Source organism: Fulvia fulva, chromosome 4 (assembly GCF_020509005.1).
Source record: "Fulvia fulva chromosome 4, complete sequence".
Taxonomy (NCBI): domain Eukaryota; kingdom Fungi; phylum Ascomycota; class Dothideomycetes; order Mycosphaerellales; family Mycosphaerellaceae; genus Fulvia; species Fulvia fulva.
In genome coordinates this window covers 3,728,554-3,745,538 of record NC_063015.1, presented here as the reverse complement: position 1 = coordinate 3,745,538, position 16,985 = coordinate 3,728,554, and the positions used below count along the sequence as shown (strand labels likewise).

Sequence of the window (16,985 nt, the reverse complement as noted above, 5' to 3'; positions counted from 1 at the left end):
AGCTTCCAAAGTTGGAGCTCCAAGCGTCAGCGTGCGCTGAACGTTCAGTGAGCGAGGACTACTCCTGTCCAATGTGTGAGAACTGAGTAGCTCCTCGGGAACCGCGCTCAGCAGCGATTTGGGCCTTGAGGACCGGATCGCCTCCACAACCGCAGTCGCACCAAGGCATTTGTGGTCGAGGGTCACCCGAAGGGCCGGGTCCGTTGCCATATGGCCCTCCTCCACCTCCACCGCCTTTGGAGGGTGGGGTCTTGGTCGACACTTTGTCGCTGGGCATGTTGTGATGCATGCGGTATGGTTAGTACTGGAAGCGTGTGTCGATTTGGAGATTGCAAGATTGTGTCGTTGTCGTGATGTCGGATTGCAGGTTGTGGAAAAAGTGAAAGGAGCACTCAGAAACTCTAAGCTCTTTTATAATATGAGGAGGAACTGGTGCATGATGAGAGCGTCGATGACGAAGCCGTGTATAATATTAACGATGAAATTCCTAGGTGGCGCATGGCGATTGTATAAGAAAGTTATTGAAGACCTGGAAAGCGTCAACATGGACGAGCAGGTCGCTGGGTTGACTGTAGTGAGAAAAGTCGATGATGGGATTGCAGGCGATACGCATGTGATCAGCCAGGGGAAATCTGGACACTTACGGAAAGAGACCCTCCAAAGATCAGACCCGAACTTATACATCCATTATCTACGTGCTACCCTATCGAAACCTCAGGCACACAGATCTATCCGCAAAGATAAGAAGCAAGGCAACCGCTTGGTTCCTCAGTACCATGCCTTGACATCACGTCGGGTTTTCCGACTAGCGTGAAATTTCACATGCCAATGATGAGTTGGGTACTATCCGTGAGCAGGATTGAGATCATCACCGGCTACGATAAAGTAGCAGTCTGTGTTCGACTGTCCTCTTGTAGCTGTAGCTGCTCGTGTATGTGTGAACGACAGTGGTTGTCCTGGTGTTGAGAACGTGTTGGGCGGCTTCATGCCTACGATCTTCGACTGGGGCAAGCCGCGTGCGTATTCGCTTTGATACGACCTTAATCTCTTCCCCGCCTCGTGCGTTGGGAGAGACTGAGACCCAGAATTGAGGCATGCTTGGGAAACAGGGCTGAATTCGGAGCTGTAGTTGAGGAAGTCTGTGCAGTGATTGTGTGCGGTCTCTGTGTGAATGTTCTCCGACGGCTGAGCGTAGATGGGGAAGTATAGATGTAGAAGAAAGGAGAAGCTCAGGCCAGCAATCACGCCGAAGGTGCTGACGAGTCATTGTGGCACACTGCTGTAATTAGTGACGGAGGGGCGGCATGTGGCCCAAGTACGAGAAACAGACGGTGCGTTGTGACGATCGTAATGACGGAGGCAGATACGGGTAGAGTCACTCATTGGTGGCGTCACAGACTAGTCAACGCACTCGCAGTAGGGAGCGACAGCAGCTCACCAGCATGAATTGATCAGCGAAGAAAGTCCATGAGAGAATAATGGTACTGGATCAGATGTATATCAACGTTCGGGCGACGAAGATCGTGCTGTGAGACTACTACATATAGCTTCGCCGAAGCCGTGCAAGGTTCATCTTTCTCCATTATCATATCACCAGATCCGTACTGCAACGATTTCCAGTGAACCGACTGATTCCATTCTCGCGGCCTCACTCTCACCCTGATTTCCTCGCGCCCGGTCAACATTCGCAGTTGCCTTGTCAAGGTATCTCTCAGCCATGATTCTCGCTTCGTGCTTTGACGACGCGGATCGATGTGCATGATCGCGCCTCAGTGGATGCTCGGCAGATTGTGGTGCTTCTGTAGCGATGGCCATCGACTCGCTTAGAGAACGGAACTTATGGTATATAGGCGTTCTGGGTGTCGAAGCCATTGAGGGAGGTGCCGAATGACGAGGTCTTCGCTGCATATTAGGAATGGGAGAGGTAGGCATACTGATGTACAGCTGCTGTGTAGGATCAAGAACGTATCTCGAAGAGCATGAGATGCTTCACGTAGATGGGCTGTCAGGATGCTGAAAGGAGCCACATGGTATACTGTTGAAGATCATGTAAGGGCGGCGTGTAACCCAGTAGACTGTTGTAAGGAGGCACTCTCGACAACAACTTTCACGGAAACTTTGGAGGCTTCGACGCCTCCTCCATATACATGTAGCCAAGAGACACGTGAATGCAGCCTGCGGGTCATGATCCGATCACTCTACGTCAGCACGGTCGAGTTATCAGGGTTCTTCGCAAGACAGGATCAGACGATCTGTCTTGCGGCAAACTTTCGTAATGCTGTTGTGTGGTAGCTACTGCACCTTGCAGGAAAATGAAGAGAATCCTGTGTCGGAGCGGATATCACAGTGAAAGCTATGTAGATCCTATAGGTCTCACGCCAGAATCGCTTACGAAGGTTGACCTCTCCTTTCGGTACCATTCTTCTGTCACCAAACCCTCACTGCCACGACTTCCAGCTCATCGTCCGGAGAGCTTGAATGGCGGTGAATTACTCTGACAGGGACAATTATGTCAAGAATTACTACGACAGGGAACATTATGTATTTCTTACTCCGACAGGGACTTGCACGGTATCCATATTACTGCCACAGGGACCATTATCGCCAACGACACAAATGAAGTACTATAGCCAGGTAGAGCTTCCTATATCGCTTTAACCCGCTCACCTGTTCTTGCAGAGCAGGTTAAAGCGATATAGGAGCAACAAATCAAGTAGCATAGGTAGGCAAAGGAGAGTTAATAGCTATGTCCGTGTAACCGTACTTTACTTCGTTCTCTTGTTACCTAGACCTTATCCAGTTATAGGCGCCTTCCCTATGCGCTTTAACCTGCTCTGCAAGAACAGATGAGCTGCGAGCAGGTTATATAATACAGGGAAGTAGCATAATACATTTGATCGCCTAGCTTATAGCCCTCCCTCGGCGTTCTTATTCCCTAGACCTTATACAGTTATAGGCACTATGTCTAGTGTGATTTTACCTGCTCACTTGTCCTTGCGGAGCAGGTTAAATCATACTAGACAGGGCAATGCTATAACGTATATAATCGCCGAGCCTGCTAGCCCTACAATCGAGCGTTGCTATTGTCGTAACGTGGGTAGCAAAGAGGCTATATGCTTACATCCTATTCTCACATCCTATCCTTATACCCTACCCTCACATACACAATAACCTACGCTACGCTATTGTCTAGCGATGTCTATCTTCTCGGCCACACCTTTTATACTGCTCGCTCTCTACACTATTCTAGCGGCCAGCAATTGTATGTCGAGCTGCTTCGCATTGTGCATTCGGCATTGATCTAACATGCTGCTAGCAACAATGACGACGACAACGACATGGTCGGTAGCTCCGGCCAGAACATGTAAGTCAGACTCGTGTCTTGATTGATCTTGGTCAAGGCACTCACCTCACGTTGAGCATCGAGCAACGATCTGACATGTTTCTAGCACACCCAACGACGACAACGACGACGATGAAGTCGGCGGCGGCGACTTCGACATAAACTCCGGCCACAACATATATGTCAAATCATGTCCTCGGCTTTGATCAAGACACTTCACGTTGAGCATCGAGCAACGATCTGACATATTGCTAGCACCAACGACGACGACGACGAAGACGACACGGCTGGTCCCTCCTCTGCGTAAGTCTCACTCCTGAGCCTCGAACACGACAAGCAAGCTTGTCGTTCTCTTAACCCTTCACGACCTCGAAGCTGACATGTCTTAGCGCACCGCTGCCTGCTCCTAAGAAGAAGAGAGGTCGTCCTGCGGGTACGACGAAAGTCACTCGCAGGCGACCTGTGGTCGCTAGCAAGTGGTGGTCGTGGTCTGCTGCGAAGTGGGCAGCTTACGAGCTGAATGCTTATCTTGATGAGAACGCTGCTGGCGAGCTTCGTGAAGCTACGCACGTCGGCAACATTATAGAGCGCCCTGAGCTTCGTGAAGCTCGCCTAACACCATGCCGTCGCTGTGTTGGCCGTGTCGCCGAGGGTGACACGAGTGATGGGTGCTGGCGTTACTCTGTAGCTAGTCGTTCTGCCGTCGGCGTTCGCGTCGACGCTGTGAATCGGTGTGCCTAGTGCCGCCACCAAGGCAAGGATTGTGATTAGCTTTGGGGTGTGTCTGTCTGTCTCTGCTCTGCTCGAATGAACTCTCTTGGCCGCGTATCGTCTCATTAACCTGCTCTCATTATGTCATTAACCTGCTCGCATCGTCTTATTAACCTGTTCCCATCGTCTTATTGCCCTGCTCGTGCCTCTCGTTCATTCACCTCTGCTGAATTAACCTGCTCGCGCTGCTCGTGCCTCTCGTGCATTCATCTCCACGATTAACCTGCTCATGGCTCAGTAGCTCACGATCATTCGCCTTCACAAGGCCATGCGTTTCTGGCCTTGCCCTAACTCATTTAACGTGCTCTGCTGGAATGGGAGAGCAGGTTAAATGGGTTGGGGTGAGAATGCGACGATGTGGCAATAATGGTCCCTGTGGCAGTAATATGGATACCGTGCAGGTCCCTGTCGGAGTAAGAAATAAATAATGGTCCCTGTCGTAGTAATTCTTGACATAATTGTCCCTGTCGGAGCAATTCACCGGCTTGAATGGGTATCCTCCTCACTGCATCGTCCTCGCGAGCGATTGACGTCGGCAGTCGCTCCATCCTCGCTCCATCCAAGTAATGCAAGGCTTTTACTTTCGTGAAGATTCTGGAAGATGCAGACCTGTGTGCATACTCACGTCTGATCGAAAGCTCCAAGGAGGGTGGAATCTCTGAGCTTGCGACCACAGGCTTGCTGATATGCTTGCTTTGCGATCTGGTATCGATGATCTCGAACTTCATGACTTTGGTCGTCACTTTCGGCGGCATAGAAGCTCGATCTTGGTCATCCATATTGGAGACAATAGGATGGCCGATGCTGGAGTGATCCTGAGGACGGATAGGATGTCTGGAAGGAGACAAGACGCACAAGCATGGTGAGCTCCACGGGTGCCGAAGGATGTGATGTTGTATACAGCCAAATGTGACGCATAGGTAGCGTCTTACGCAATAGAGATCATATTAACGGACAGTTCTGACTATGCCATGGGAAAGCCAGCAGGCACGAAGGTCTGTCTGTTGTACGTAAGTGTGGTGACGTGATTCGTGAATACTGCTCACAGGCCATACTATGATGGTAGAAAACCAGTATTGGTCTCGTATTGCTGGCTTGTGAGAGCTGTGTTATGTCGTGATTGGGCTGTCCTGGCGAAGGCTGCCAAGAACATGTGACAGCGGGCCCGAGCTTCTTGCGTACATCCGCCGCAGAGAACTCCAACACACGAGCACATGAAACATCGCCCTGGCTATTCACAAAGTCATAGAAGTTCAAGCAAACTCCAGCACGATCCAGATCAGGTCACACGGTTTCGCTTGTTCACGGAGACAAACTTCGGTGTTTGTGGGCACTATCCTCATTCACGACCGGCAGTATCCATGCCTGGTCACGATACCTTGCTTAGCCCACTTGTACAACTTCAACCTTCAACAACGACTACAACACTGCAATCCTGACCATCCAACTGCGACCAGCGCATAGGACTCGATAGCGAGCCTGTCTAGACAACACGAACTCTAGATCAACACCACCTTCATCGTCCAAGATGGCGAGAGACTCAACTACCCCCCGCTCGCCCGCAGAGTCCAAAAGCCGCATCACCAAACCAACCCGCCGCCCAGCCGGCACACCAGCAGCAGCACAGGGACTCAACCTCCGAGCCCTAGCAATGTCCAACAACGCCCTCCAGACTAGCATAACCACTTCCACACCACCCAAAAGAAGCCCAACAATCCGTATCAACCCCCGCGCTCTCACTGGTCCCCAGAGCAAAATCAGCACGAATGATTCGCCAGCTTCCCACTCGCGACCTACTACGCCCCCAATCCAAATCCCCTCCCACACAGACCCAACCTCCATCTTCGACCCCATGACCTCCCCACAACGCCGCAACGCAATGCACCACTACCACCTGCACCCAGAGGAGCTGCCGGACCGGGAGACGTGGTTAGATGCGCATCAGGCGCCGAAGGAGATCCGCGTGATCTTCGACGAGGGAGTTTTCTTCAGGTCGGGGGCTTCGAGGGGGAACGCGGTGGAGGAGGTTGGGCCGCTTGATGTTGGGGATGGGAAGGGGGATGTGCGGTCGGAGGGGTATGGGTTGGAGGGAGGGTGGAGGGGTCAGGAAGTGCAGATGGGGAGTGTGGAGGGGAGGGAGGCGAGTGTGGTGTTCGTGGGGGAGAAGAGGGATTCGAGTGTTGTGTTTCTGGGCGAGAGGAGGGCTACGGCGAGGAGTGATTGGAGTATGGACAGTGCAGATTGAAAAAGCGGAGTCAGGCTTGGGAGAGGTTTTGATCGAGGTGTGGCTCGTAATGAGTGCTTCAATGTGCAGCAGTCCGAAGTATTTTGGCGTAGACTTTGCGGTTTCGATCACTACTGCCGAGTTTTACTCTCTCTCTCGTTCTGTCTTGCGATGTGCATAGCTGAATCACTATGATACAACCCCGTCGACCTCAAGAACTCACTCTTGTCCTATGCGCGCGAAGAGCGAGATCCTTTTGTGCTGATTGTAGAACACAGCGTTGCAAACTCTTAGTCGTTCGAAACACTGATGTGTCGCGAACTTTCGAGCATAACCTATTGGCAGAACATCGTGGTAGTCGGTTCACAGAACATACCCTCGAGTCCAAGTAAAGTAGAGCGGTCTGTAACAATCGAGCATCGTCTCGGGGCTAGCGAGTGCGAGGCCTACCCTTCGCCCGAATTGTCGACATCTCGAAGGCTTGCATCTGACCACACAATGTCAGTCCGGAACTCACCCAGCAGTACAATCCATACGCTCCAATCACCACCTCCACATCTCCTCCGCACTCAACCCCGTAAACCTCAGCAAATCCTCCCCAGTCTTAGGCGGCGCCGGCCTTTGTTAAAATTGAAATTGTATCTGAGCTTTGCTGGCGCGGGAGATGCAGTCTTTTGCTTCCTGCGTCTTCGAGAGTGAGTGCGGTGTCTCGCTGAGCAAAAATGCTCTGCCATCAGGACGTCGTGAAACGGGCTGTGTCACACGCATTATCATTAACGCACTCTATCAACTCCAAGGAAGAACTTTTCGCTCCTGAGAGCGCTTTCAAATCCACGCACAAAGCACGACTCAAGCAGCAAACTTCCTCTACCCTGTAGTACCCTAGTATCCATGGCTCTGAGCCAAACCCCTCCATCTAGTATACCCTCGCCTGTATTTACAAGGCAACCAAGCTGTCGGCAGCAGGCTCGCTGCAGACATAGATGGTCTCATGTCCATTGGTAAAACCATTGAAGCGAGTAGCCGAGCACCTGGTGTATGCGCCCATGTCCTCAAAGTACAGCCAGTCGCCGACGTCAAGAGTCTCGTTCGACTGCCACTGCTCGGCGATGACATCGATGCCGTCGCAGGTGGGACCCCAGATGGAGTAGGTGATCTGCTTCCGGCCAGCGCGGACGGGGGCCGTATGCTCGTCTTCGGCAGAAGTGTAGCCGGAGTCGACCATGGACTCGTAGCTGGTGGAGTAATTGAAGCCATCGTTGCGGCGCTGGTTGCGCAAGACCTTTGGCACGGGATGCTGGTGGTCGAAGATGATGCAGGAGAAATTGCCGTACACGCCATCGTTCATGTATAGCATGTAGCTGGTGCTGCCGCCGAGGCGCTTCTCCTCGACAGTGCGACGAGCGATGACGTTGCAGGCCAAGGTGAAGGCGGAGCTGGTGTAGTAGCGACCTGGCTCGGCGATGATACGAACGCTTGGTGGGAAATGCTCGTCCAGGGCTTGCGCAAGTACACCAGCCATGTCGTCGAAGGTCTCGGACACGAAACCACCTCCGCAGTCCAAAGTGTGCAGCTCATGGCCAAGAGCAGCGGCCTGGTCGAAAACATTACGGGCATCGCTGACAGCTTGGCGGAAAGCTTGTGGGTCAGAAGCGCCAGAGCCAACGTGAAACGCAACACCTGCAACGTTCAGGTCAAGGTCTTTGGCCAACGCGAGGAGCTCTGGGACATTGTCCATGTTCGCGCCAAACTTCTGGCTCAAGCGGCACAGGCTCTGCGAGTCGTCTGTCGAGATGCGCAGGAACAGCTCCGCCTGTGGGAACAGCTCCTTGACCTTGTACAGCTCATCCGTGTTGTCAAATGTCATCTGCTTGACTCCGGTCTTAGCCGTGTATCGCAGGTAGCTCTTCGTCTTGCATGGCTGCGCGTAGATGATGCGCTCTGGGTCAACACCCAAGCCAAGGACCTGCTCGATCTCCGCCTTGCTAGCACAATCGAAGCCAGCACCAAGCTTGGCCAACAGACGCAAGATGGCGTCGTCTGGGTTGCACTTCACAGCGTAGTGTGGAGTGATGCGCGGAAGATGCTTCTTCCAGCGCATGTGCTGACGGTAGACCTCTCCCAGGTCAGCGACAAAGAAGGCATCCTCAGCGCCAGCCTCGCAGTCGTGTGGATCAACTCCTTCGATGTGCTTCTGCAGGGCTGCGCCAATCATCTCCTTCGCCGTCTTTGCGCCATGATGCACAGGCTCTGCTCCGCTCTCACAGTCGGAGACAGAATGGGTGTCTATGTAATCGTCTTTGAGAGACAGAATCTCATAGTCGTTGGCAGTGATGTCGATCGCGCAAGGTGCCATACCCTTCGTGAGGGTGATGGGTGATAGATTGGTGTTCGGTAGGATCGACAGGGTCGTTAAGGTGGTTTGAAGGGAGCAAAGCCCAAGCGAATGCTTCCTGGGTGGCGGAGCCCAGAGTCTTCCCCTGCGAAGGGAAGAGCCCCAGAAGTACTCTTATGCGGCAGCTGGGGAGTTGGCGGCGACCGAGGCGTTTCTAGGAACAAGTCAAAAAGCAGAGGGTCGCACTCGAGTGACGACGCCAAACGAGCGGAGGGTGGGTGGCGGCTTGCTGTTGTTGATGTCGCGGTGTGCTCGGACTGAGGCAACTTGGCTGATGACGCGGTCGCAGGCCGACAAGGCCGTGGTGGTGAGGGCGCCTTTGATGAAGACCAAAGGCGAAGTCTGGTGTAGGGAGCTTCACGCGGAGCTGGCGGAGTAGCGTGTATTAGCAGGTGGTGATGTTGGTGAGAGTGGTGCTTGCAGGGGAAGAATTTGTGTGCGAGGGGACTGTGGCTGTCGTCACAAGACGCATCGGCGATCTGGGAGGCAGCAGGGATCGCGACTTACAATGCGGTGAAGCTGGATGCGGTGGTAATCGGAGTTGTGTTGTTGGATAATGTGATGCAGGACGAGGTATTGTATGTCTGTGGGCTACGCAAGAAAAGAACGCATCCTGCGCGACTTTTTGGTGCCTGAACATCTCCGCCACACCTTCCTCACCCACGACATATCATCGCCCTCTGCTGCCCCACACCACTACCTCCGCGCGCCGTCGACATCATCTCGCACAGCAAGGCAGGACCATGCTCACGCGACGCCTTTCCATCTCCGGCTTACGACGATTACGCGTCTTGAGCCATTTCCTGCAAATACCTCTCGAGCCTCTTCACGAAAACAGACAAGATGCTCGGGCGTCCCCATCGCGCGTGAAGCATAATCATGTCGTTTGGCACGTTTCAACTACATAGCCGAGGAGAAGAGACACAGCACCGAGCAGTCAATCGCCAGAGCAGAATATACCGCATATCTGAACGACCCATCAAACTTCCACAAGCTGAAAATCTACCATACGAAACGTCGGTCAAGTGTGAGACTGCTCGGACCTCGCATTTCTTCCGCAACGTCGGTCAAGTCTGAGTTCTCCGACTTTGCATTTCCTACGTAACGACGATCATCTATTCTACTTGGGCAACAACCCACCCAAAAAGTCCCTCTTGAGCTTATCCTTCCCGTCACCATGCTTATGCTCAGCGCCGTGGCCACCCTGCCCACCTTCAACAACACCCGGCGCAGGCGGCGGCGGTCTCTCGTAATCGCCCTCAAACCAAAACTTGGCCGCAATCACTTTCCCACCCATCTGCGCCGCATCGGTCCAGGTGCACAACATTTCCCCCCTCGCGAGATCGCTAGCTCGTGGGTTTGGATACAGCGCGTACTTCGGACCTGAGGAATGGCCATCGTATGGATGTGGATCGTTCGGCAGCTCTCCGAAGTCGTGCACCTCCCATGGCCCAGTGATCGCAGGAGCACTGCCGACGTAGAAGTGTCCGGCCATGAACTTGTTCACGCCGATCCACATGTAGCGTCGTCCCTCGGGCGCGAAGTCGGGGGTTTTGAATAACTTCCCTTGAGCTTGGATGTCCAGGTCTCCCATCTTCGCCAACTGATTCGGATCGTCGTACTGCTGCCTCCACTCGCCTTTCATGTCCATCGAGTCGCAGAAGAAGGAATAATTCTCCCGCTTCGTGAAATCCGCATCCCGACGGATCCTCGCGAGATGGCACCGCATGTCCAGCGATCCGGGAGTAGGATCGTATCCACCCATGAGATATACGAACCCGTCGTCATCGCAGAGGTGCGAGATACTTCCAAATTTCGGCTCTCCCTCCTTGAATACTGTCTCATCGCCCATCGGCCTTTCCAACTTTATCGATTTGTCCGGCTGAACGGTCGCGCGAGCAACGCCAATCCCATAATGCTTCCCACTCTCACTGCCGACCTGCCATCAAAAGAAGAAGTCAGCAAGCCCCCTCCCACACACACATCAACATTCCTTCCTTCATACCGTAATCATCTTATCAAAGAAAACCCACCCACTCCCACACCCCTCCCTATCCTCCACAATCCCCCCAAAACTCCAACACGTCACCCGATCATGCTTCTCCTTCCCCTGCGCATCAACTGAATGCTGTCTCTACTCTCGAGCGTCAGCGAGAACATCAGCTCACCATCATCACACTCCCTTCCCCACCCTCACCATTCCACCCCTTCATCGTACATACCTCACCATCAGTATACCCCACAAACGCCCTCACCGCCCCTGGGTTCCCAGCCGCATAATCAATATACGTAGACTGTGTCGGCGCTCCCCTTGGATCCGGAACATACGCGATCGAGTTGTTGGTGACACCACAAAACTCGTTCTTAACATCATGGCAGAACGTATCGCCAAAGGCGTAGTAGCAGTTCCCGCCTAGCCAGACGGCACGGCCGATGTCGCGGGCGATTTTGCGGCCGGAGGTGTCCGTGATTTCGCCTAGGATGTCGGTGCGCAGGAGGGAGGGGGGCCATTTGATGTGGCCCATTGTTGCTACCGGAGAGACAGGTAGATACTGGGAGGATACTGCTGGGGGTTCTGTTGAGGCGGTAAGTGTGCAAGGGTTGTTGGTGTTGTTCTCGTTTGTAGTTGTAGCCGCTTTGATCTGGAACATCCCCACTTGGAATGCTACAGAGCTCTGTGTTGGAAAGTTGGTAGACACCTCGGCGATGATGTCACGCCGATGTATTGCTTGGGAACGAGACTGGAGCATGTGAAGCTCCAACTGTGGCAAGGAAGATCGTGATGTACATGTCTTCATTAAAAATCGTTCTATCTATCCTGATGGTTCTGTGCAACCCGACTCCCTCCCTGTGCTTTTCGTTCAAGCAAGTCATCCAACTTCATTAATCCGATTCCACATCTCTCCCTTCCATGACCATAATGCAGCCCACCTAGCAAACAGTGACATAAGCCCCAATAGCGCTCGGATTATAGTCCTGGAAGAAGCTCAGGTCAAGTCCGTCGGTGCTCGAGAGCTCGAATGCGATCCTCTGGCCAGCAGCACACGCACGGCTGAAAACCAGGTACTCATTCCCCGGCGCCACACCTCCAACAATCTTGCTACCCCCACTCGCAGCCGGAACAGTCTCATACGTAGTCTGCTCAGTAGCAGGCGCCTTCAACTCAGAAATTTTGAGTCCACCCTCACCGTTAAACTTGTACGCACTCGTCTGCAAATGCTTCTGCGCCGGGAACAGGAAGACGAGTGAGCACGTCTTGCCCGCGTCGGAGGCGGGAATGTCGAAGTTGAAAATGCTGCTAATTGTTGGCGTGATGGTGCCGTTGTATGAGGTGCCGTAAGCCTTCTTAGGGTTTTGGGAGTCGACGGGGACGATCAGGTGTGGGTACTCGTACTGGCCTTTGAGGTTCGTTGGGCAGTCCTTGCCGTTGCTAGCTGGAGCGGTGGCGCTGGCGGCTGGAATTGTCGACACTGCGGCGGAGCCGGCGGGGGATGTGGCTGGCTTGGTTGCGAGGGTTGTTTGGCTCTTGGGGCAGCCGCCGGGGCAGCTTGTGATGGTGACGACGGTGGAGCTGTAGACGGTTTGGGTTTTGCCGCTGGCATACTGGCTAGCAGGAGGCGGGGACTGGATGTTTGGTGTGGTGGCGATCTTGATGGTGGAAGAGTCGGCGACGTTGGTTAGCTTGGTTGGTGAAGCGGCGCTGGAAGATGGTGCCGAAGTGCTGGCAGCGGGTTTGCCTTTAGTGTTGCCGTTCTTGCAGGTCAGGTCGTAGAGTGGGGCGGTGTTCAAGTCGTTGCCGACAAGGCCGAAGGAGATGTCGGAAGTGCTCGGCTGTGGATCATGGAGAGTGAACCACCAGGTGTTGGTGTTGCTCAGGATACGGCAAGCCACATCCTGCCAGTAGGTCGCGGCGTTCTGGACGCTTGCAACGGCTTGACCTGCGGTGGGACCTTGGACTGGCCAACCCGTTTCTGTGACCCAAACCTCCTTCCCTTGAGCCACACCGACAGTGGCGTTGTACGACTCGAAGAAGAGCGATGCACCATTGGCAATGCTGTTGGAAACAGTCGTCTCGTAGTATGGGTAGCCGTCAAACCCGAGCCAGTCGACAGCATTGATGACAGCGGCATTCGAGCCGTTAACCCACGCAGTCCAAGTGTCGACGTGACCAATCTTTGCGCCAGATGCTGCGGTACCTGAGATGGTACTGCGAACCTGCTTGATGTAGCTGACTAGCGCATCTGGGGTGGAGCCGGCGCCACTCTTGTTCTCGATGCCAGTGGGCGATACGCGGTACAGGTCCTCAGAGCCAACGGAGATACCAGCAATGAGGGAAGTGAAGCGAGTGCCATACTGCTTGATGGCGTTCTCAAGAGCCGTCAATTCTTGCTTGAAAGCATCCTCGCCGGCGCTGGCCCACAGGCCTAGTAGTAGAGAGGTCTGGGTGTCGATCGCAGCTGGGATGGCAGAAGAGACTGTGTTTGGCGTGCCACCCTGGATCATAGTGTATAGACGAGCACTCGTGAAGCCAGAGGTACCCTGAAGGCTCTTTGCGCGGTTGAACTCGTTCACGAAGTCTTGCTGAGTCCTTACGGTGCCATCATTCATCGTTGCGCCTACGAACGGAAGCACGTCAGTCATGTTCGATGTCCACTACACACCAGGGCGTACCATAGTTGAAACCTTTGTACTGCGCAGCGGCAGCACCGGCCAAGGCCAGAAGGGAAGTAAAACGCATATTGAGATATCAAGAACAATGAAGAATCGATATGCTAGGATACTAGGAAAGTTGCCGAGTAGGATAGGCAAGGAGTATGCATGAAAGCCAAAGAAATGCTTGCTAGAAGTACATATAAGAAACATCGAACACTCAAGGCGATGACGAATGCCTTGAAGGATAACACGGGCAGGAACCAAATACGAACAGTGATGTCGTTTCTCATCCTGAGCCACACTTTCACAGCATCTTCCCGCGGTCCCATAGCTCCCGACTCGTGTCTCATGTCAAGCTTCGAAGGGAATCGATAGACTCGTGGCCAGATCTGGCACGTTACCAGGTAGACAATGCATAAACTGGAGCTCGATGTCTTTGCCACACCAATCAGGCAGCTTCGTGTTGACCGAAATAGCCGTTGAGCCTCCAAACGGCGACACGGCATCGCCTGCAGGTACGACAAGCTCTGCTCGTGTGGTTGAACCGGCCGCGTGGTGGAGCACCATTCCATCATGCTTCTGCGATGCTTCTGAGCGATCGGATGTTCGGTAGGCGATGCTGAGGCATGTTCACTATCGTGGCCTGAATGACGACGGGGATCCGATCGGAACGAAATCGAGCAGCCGTTGCCGAGACCGTAGAAAGCTTCTCCCCACGTGACTGTCAAAAATGCTTGTCATGTTCCACCAGATTATTCTTCCCCAAGCTGAGCCTTGTCCCGGTAAGGGCACAGAGACGTGTATTGAATCACTTACTCAGACCGCGTATTCGCACAATGAGAGGGCCGTTCGACGATCATGGCAGTCACGATGAACTACTACCAAATCCTCGGCCTTGACAACAGCAGGAACGGGAAACCTCTCCCAGCATCAGAAGTCAGACAAGCATACAAGCAAGCTCTTCTCTACCACCATCCGGATAAACAGGCAGGAGGAACTGCTCGAGCGAGCATTGGAAGCCAGGTTCCAAGCATCGACGATATCACAAAGGCGTACAAAGTGCTCTCCGACCCTGCTTCGCGGTCTGAGTATGACCGCGAGCTGAGGTTACAGCGTCCAGAGGATGATGAGATGGGCAAACTCAACACTCGCCACACCGGGATGGAGACGGTTGACCTCGAGGAGCTGGACTTCGATGAAGACAGTGAGTGTTGGACGCGACCATGCCGATGTGGCAACCAGCCTGCTTTCGTTATCTCTGAGGCCGAGCTTGAGAAGAATGCAGACTATGGCGAGTTGGTGACAGGTTGCAAAGGCTGTAGTCTATGGCTCAAGGTGCTGTTCAGTGTGGCAGACTGAAGGCGAAGTACCCAGAGAAAGACTGACAGATACTTATATGCCGGCGTTACAGTCTGATCTCATCTCGTCCGCGGGCATTTCGATACTACTTCCTGGCCAGCTAGATCTGACGCAGCCAACACAATCCTGCTCATGGTGGATGGACTATCTGGAGAAAACGCTTGCCGTACTACTCACTGCAACGTCAGTATCGGTGCACCCATTCCTTGCCCGACGATTACTCCAGATGGAGTAAATCGCCAGGCCTATCTGAGGATCCACCTTATCGCAGCCATTATCTCCTCGCCAAGATCAACATCAGCACGCAGATGCCCTTTGTTGTACCTTGTCACAGGCAGTCAGCTGCATGACTGATAGGCGAGCACAGGAGTGACTCTCGTGTAACGCTTGGCGAAATCCTCCCATTTGCTCAAGGATGTCCTTCAACGTCCTTCGAACTTTGTCGTGACCATTTGATGCAACCATAGGCACTCGACTCTTCGCCATGGACGACGAAAAGCAGTTTCCACCAGGCACAGTCCGGCTCATCGATGTCCACGGCAAACTCCTCACCAAACATGCCTCCAGCGCTGCTGAACAAGACATTGTGCTACTGCCACGACCATCTGACGATCCCGAGGACCCTCTCAATTGGTCTTTCAAGCGGAAGATGCTGGCCACTTCATGCGTGCTCATGTACACGCTCATGGTCGCCTTGCCCTCCGGATCAGTATCCTCGGTGGTCAAGCCGATCGAGAAAGCAACTGGTCTGACCCTCAACACTCTCAACACTGGCACGGGGGTCATGTTCCTCGCCCATGGCTGGGCCTGCGTATTCGGGCAACCTTTAGCTCTACAATACGGCAAGCGACCAGCCTACCTGGTCAGCATGGCGACTAGCATTATCATCATGGCTTGCGCGCCACTCTGTGCCACGAGGGGCACTTACCTAGCGAACAAAGTACTGCAAGGGTTCTTTGGAGCACCTGTCGAGGCTTTGTGTGAGATCAGTATCACGGACATTTGGTTCGCACACGAGAGACCAAAGTACCTCGCATGGTATGGCCTCAGCTTGTCCATCACCGGCAAACTAGCACCAATGCTAGCAGGCTTCATCAACGATGGCCAGGACTGGAGATGGGTTCTATGGTGGACCGCCATCTGGATCGGTATTGCCTTCATCTACTGCTTCTTCCTCATGGAAGAAACCAACTACGACCGCGTCCACAGCCCCCATAACCACGCCTCGGTCGAAGCCACCGATGCCCCATCCGGCCTCACCACACCCGGCGACGAGAAGGATCTCAAGCACATCACAACAAACCCTACACCCGACATAGAACCCGGCCACCTCACCACGTACACCCGCAAAACATACCTATCCAAACTCTACCTCCTCGACAAACCTCGCCCGAACCGCATGCTTGTCATTTTCCTCGGCCCTTTCAAAGGCTTCACATACCCCGTAATCGTCTACGCCGGCCTGATGTACGGCGCCAACGCCCTCGTCTGGTCTGGGGTTCAGAATGCCACGACTGGGACGGTGTACACGACATACTACGGATTCTCCACCACAGCGATCGCAGCGGCTTACAGCGGGGGAGTTGTGGGGTGTTTGATTGGGTGTGTATGCTATCACTACGTGTTACGAGGCGAGAACTGATAATGCATCACAGAGCATACTACTGCGGCAAAATGGGTCGAATCCTGACGCTTCGCCTCGCTCGCAAGAGGGGCGGTATCTCTGAACCCGAAGACACATTGTACATGTTCATCGCATCCATGATCTTGGTCCCCTTCTCCATGCTGCTCTATGGGCTGGGAGTGACATATCGCATCCACTGGTTCGCTCTAGTCTTCAGCCAAGCCAGTCTGGCCATCTCCAATTCGCTATGTGTAGCTGGAGCCATCAGCTACGCCATCAGCTCATACCATGCGTTGAGTGGTGATATGCTTACTACGCTCATTCTGATCCGGAATACGCTCAGCTTTGCTGTTAATTATGGGCATGTTTCACCACACAAGGGCTTCCTAAGGGGGAAGATGGTTAGCTGATTTAGAATTTCAGAATCACACCCTGGCTCAATGCGCTGGGATATCGCGATACGTTTATTATGGTGGCTGTGATAGGTTTTGCGTGGAATGCGAGTCTGTTTGTGATGGTGAGGATTGGTCCGAAGCTGAGGGCGGCGAGCGCAGAGCGATATTGGAGGGATGTTGCGAAGGCGAGGGCAAAGGGGTTGAGTCATTAGTGTAACCAA

At 53.6% G+C, this 16,985-nt stretch overlaps 8 protein-coding genes across 8 annotated transcripts; 3 read left to right on the top strand and 5 right to left on the bottom strand.

Annotated features, from left to right (window-relative positions):
• Positions 1 to 58: 58 nt before the first annotated feature.
• Positions 59 to 277, bottom strand: CLAFUR5_04770 (uncharacterized protein; the record flags this gene model as incomplete). Its single annotated transcript, XM_047903918.1, has 1 exon — positions 59 to 277. One exon carries the CDS (start codon positions 275 to 277, stop codon positions 59 to 61), a length of 219 nt encoding a protein of 72 aa, XP_047761260.1.
• Positions 278 to 4,691: 4,414 nt separating this feature from the next.
• CLAFUR5_04769 (uncharacterized protein) lies at positions 4,692 to 4,893 on the bottom strand (the record flags this gene model as incomplete). Its single annotated transcript, XM_047903917.1, is given in 2 exon segments — positions 4,692 to 4,723; positions 4,740 to 4,893. The coding sequence occupies 2 exon segments, from the start codon at positions 4,891 to 4,893 to the stop codon at positions 4,692 to 4,694; spliced, it is 186 nt and encodes a 61-aa protein (XP_047760492.1).
• Positions 4,894 to 5,642: 749 nt separating this feature from the next.
• CLAFUR5_04768 (uncharacterized protein) lies at positions 5,643 to 6,359 on the top strand (the record flags this gene model as incomplete). The annotated part of the gene is made up of 1 exon (XM_047903916.1): positions 5,643 to 6,359. The coding sequence occupies one exon, from the start codon at positions 5,643 to 5,645 to the stop codon at positions 6,357 to 6,359; it is 717 nt and encodes a 238-aa protein (XP_047760493.1).
• Positions 6,360 to 7,275: 916 nt separating this feature from the next.
• CLAFUR5_04767 (Ornithine decarboxylase) lies at positions 7,276 to 8,694 on the bottom strand (the record flags this gene model as incomplete). Its single annotated transcript, XM_047903915.1, has 1 exon — positions 7,276 to 8,694. The coding sequence occupies one exon, from the start codon at positions 8,692 to 8,694 to the stop codon at positions 7,276 to 7,278; it is 1,419 nt and encodes a 472-aa protein (XP_047760487.1).
• A 1,159-nt stretch (positions 8,695 to 9,853) lies between these two features.
• On the bottom strand, positions 9,854 to 11,384 carry CLAFUR5_04766 (uncharacterized protein; the record flags this gene model as incomplete). The annotated part of the gene is made up of 3 exons (XM_047903914.1): positions 9,854 to 10,672; positions 10,739 to 10,867; positions 10,956 to 11,384. The coding sequence occupies 3 exons, from the start codon at positions 11,382 to 11,384 to the stop codon at positions 9,854 to 9,856; spliced, it is 1,377 nt and encodes a 458-aa protein (XP_047760488.1).
• A 280-nt stretch (positions 11,385 to 11,664) lies between these two features.
• Positions 11,665 to 13,471, bottom strand: CLAFUR5_04765 (putative glucan endo-1,3-beta-glucosidase eglC; the record flags this gene model as incomplete). Its single annotated transcript, XM_047903913.1, has 2 exons — positions 11,665 to 13,349; positions 13,405 to 13,471. The coding sequence occupies 2 exons, from the start codon at positions 13,469 to 13,471 to the stop codon at positions 11,665 to 11,667; spliced, it is 1,752 nt and encodes a 583-aa protein (XP_047760489.1).
• Positions 13,472 to 14,244: 773 nt separating this feature from the next.
• On the top strand, positions 14,245 to 14,745 carry CLAFUR5_04764 (Diphthamide biosynthesis protein 4; the record flags this gene model as incomplete). The annotated part of the gene is made up of 1 exon (XM_047903912.1): positions 14,245 to 14,745. The coding sequence occupies one exon, from the start codon at positions 14,245 to 14,247 to the stop codon at positions 14,743 to 14,745; it is 501 nt and encodes a 166-aa protein (XP_047760490.1).
• Positions 14,746 to 15,229: 484 nt separating this feature from the next.
• CLAFUR5_04763 (uncharacterized protein) lies at positions 15,230 to 16,779 on the top strand (the record flags this gene model as incomplete). Its single annotated transcript, XM_047903911.1, has 2 exons — positions 15,230 to 16,347; positions 16,401 to 16,779. The coding sequence occupies 2 exons, from the start codon at positions 15,230 to 15,232 to the stop codon at positions 16,777 to 16,779; spliced, it is 1,497 nt and encodes a 498-aa protein (XP_047760483.1).
• Positions 16,780 to 16,985: the final 206 nt, after the last annotated feature.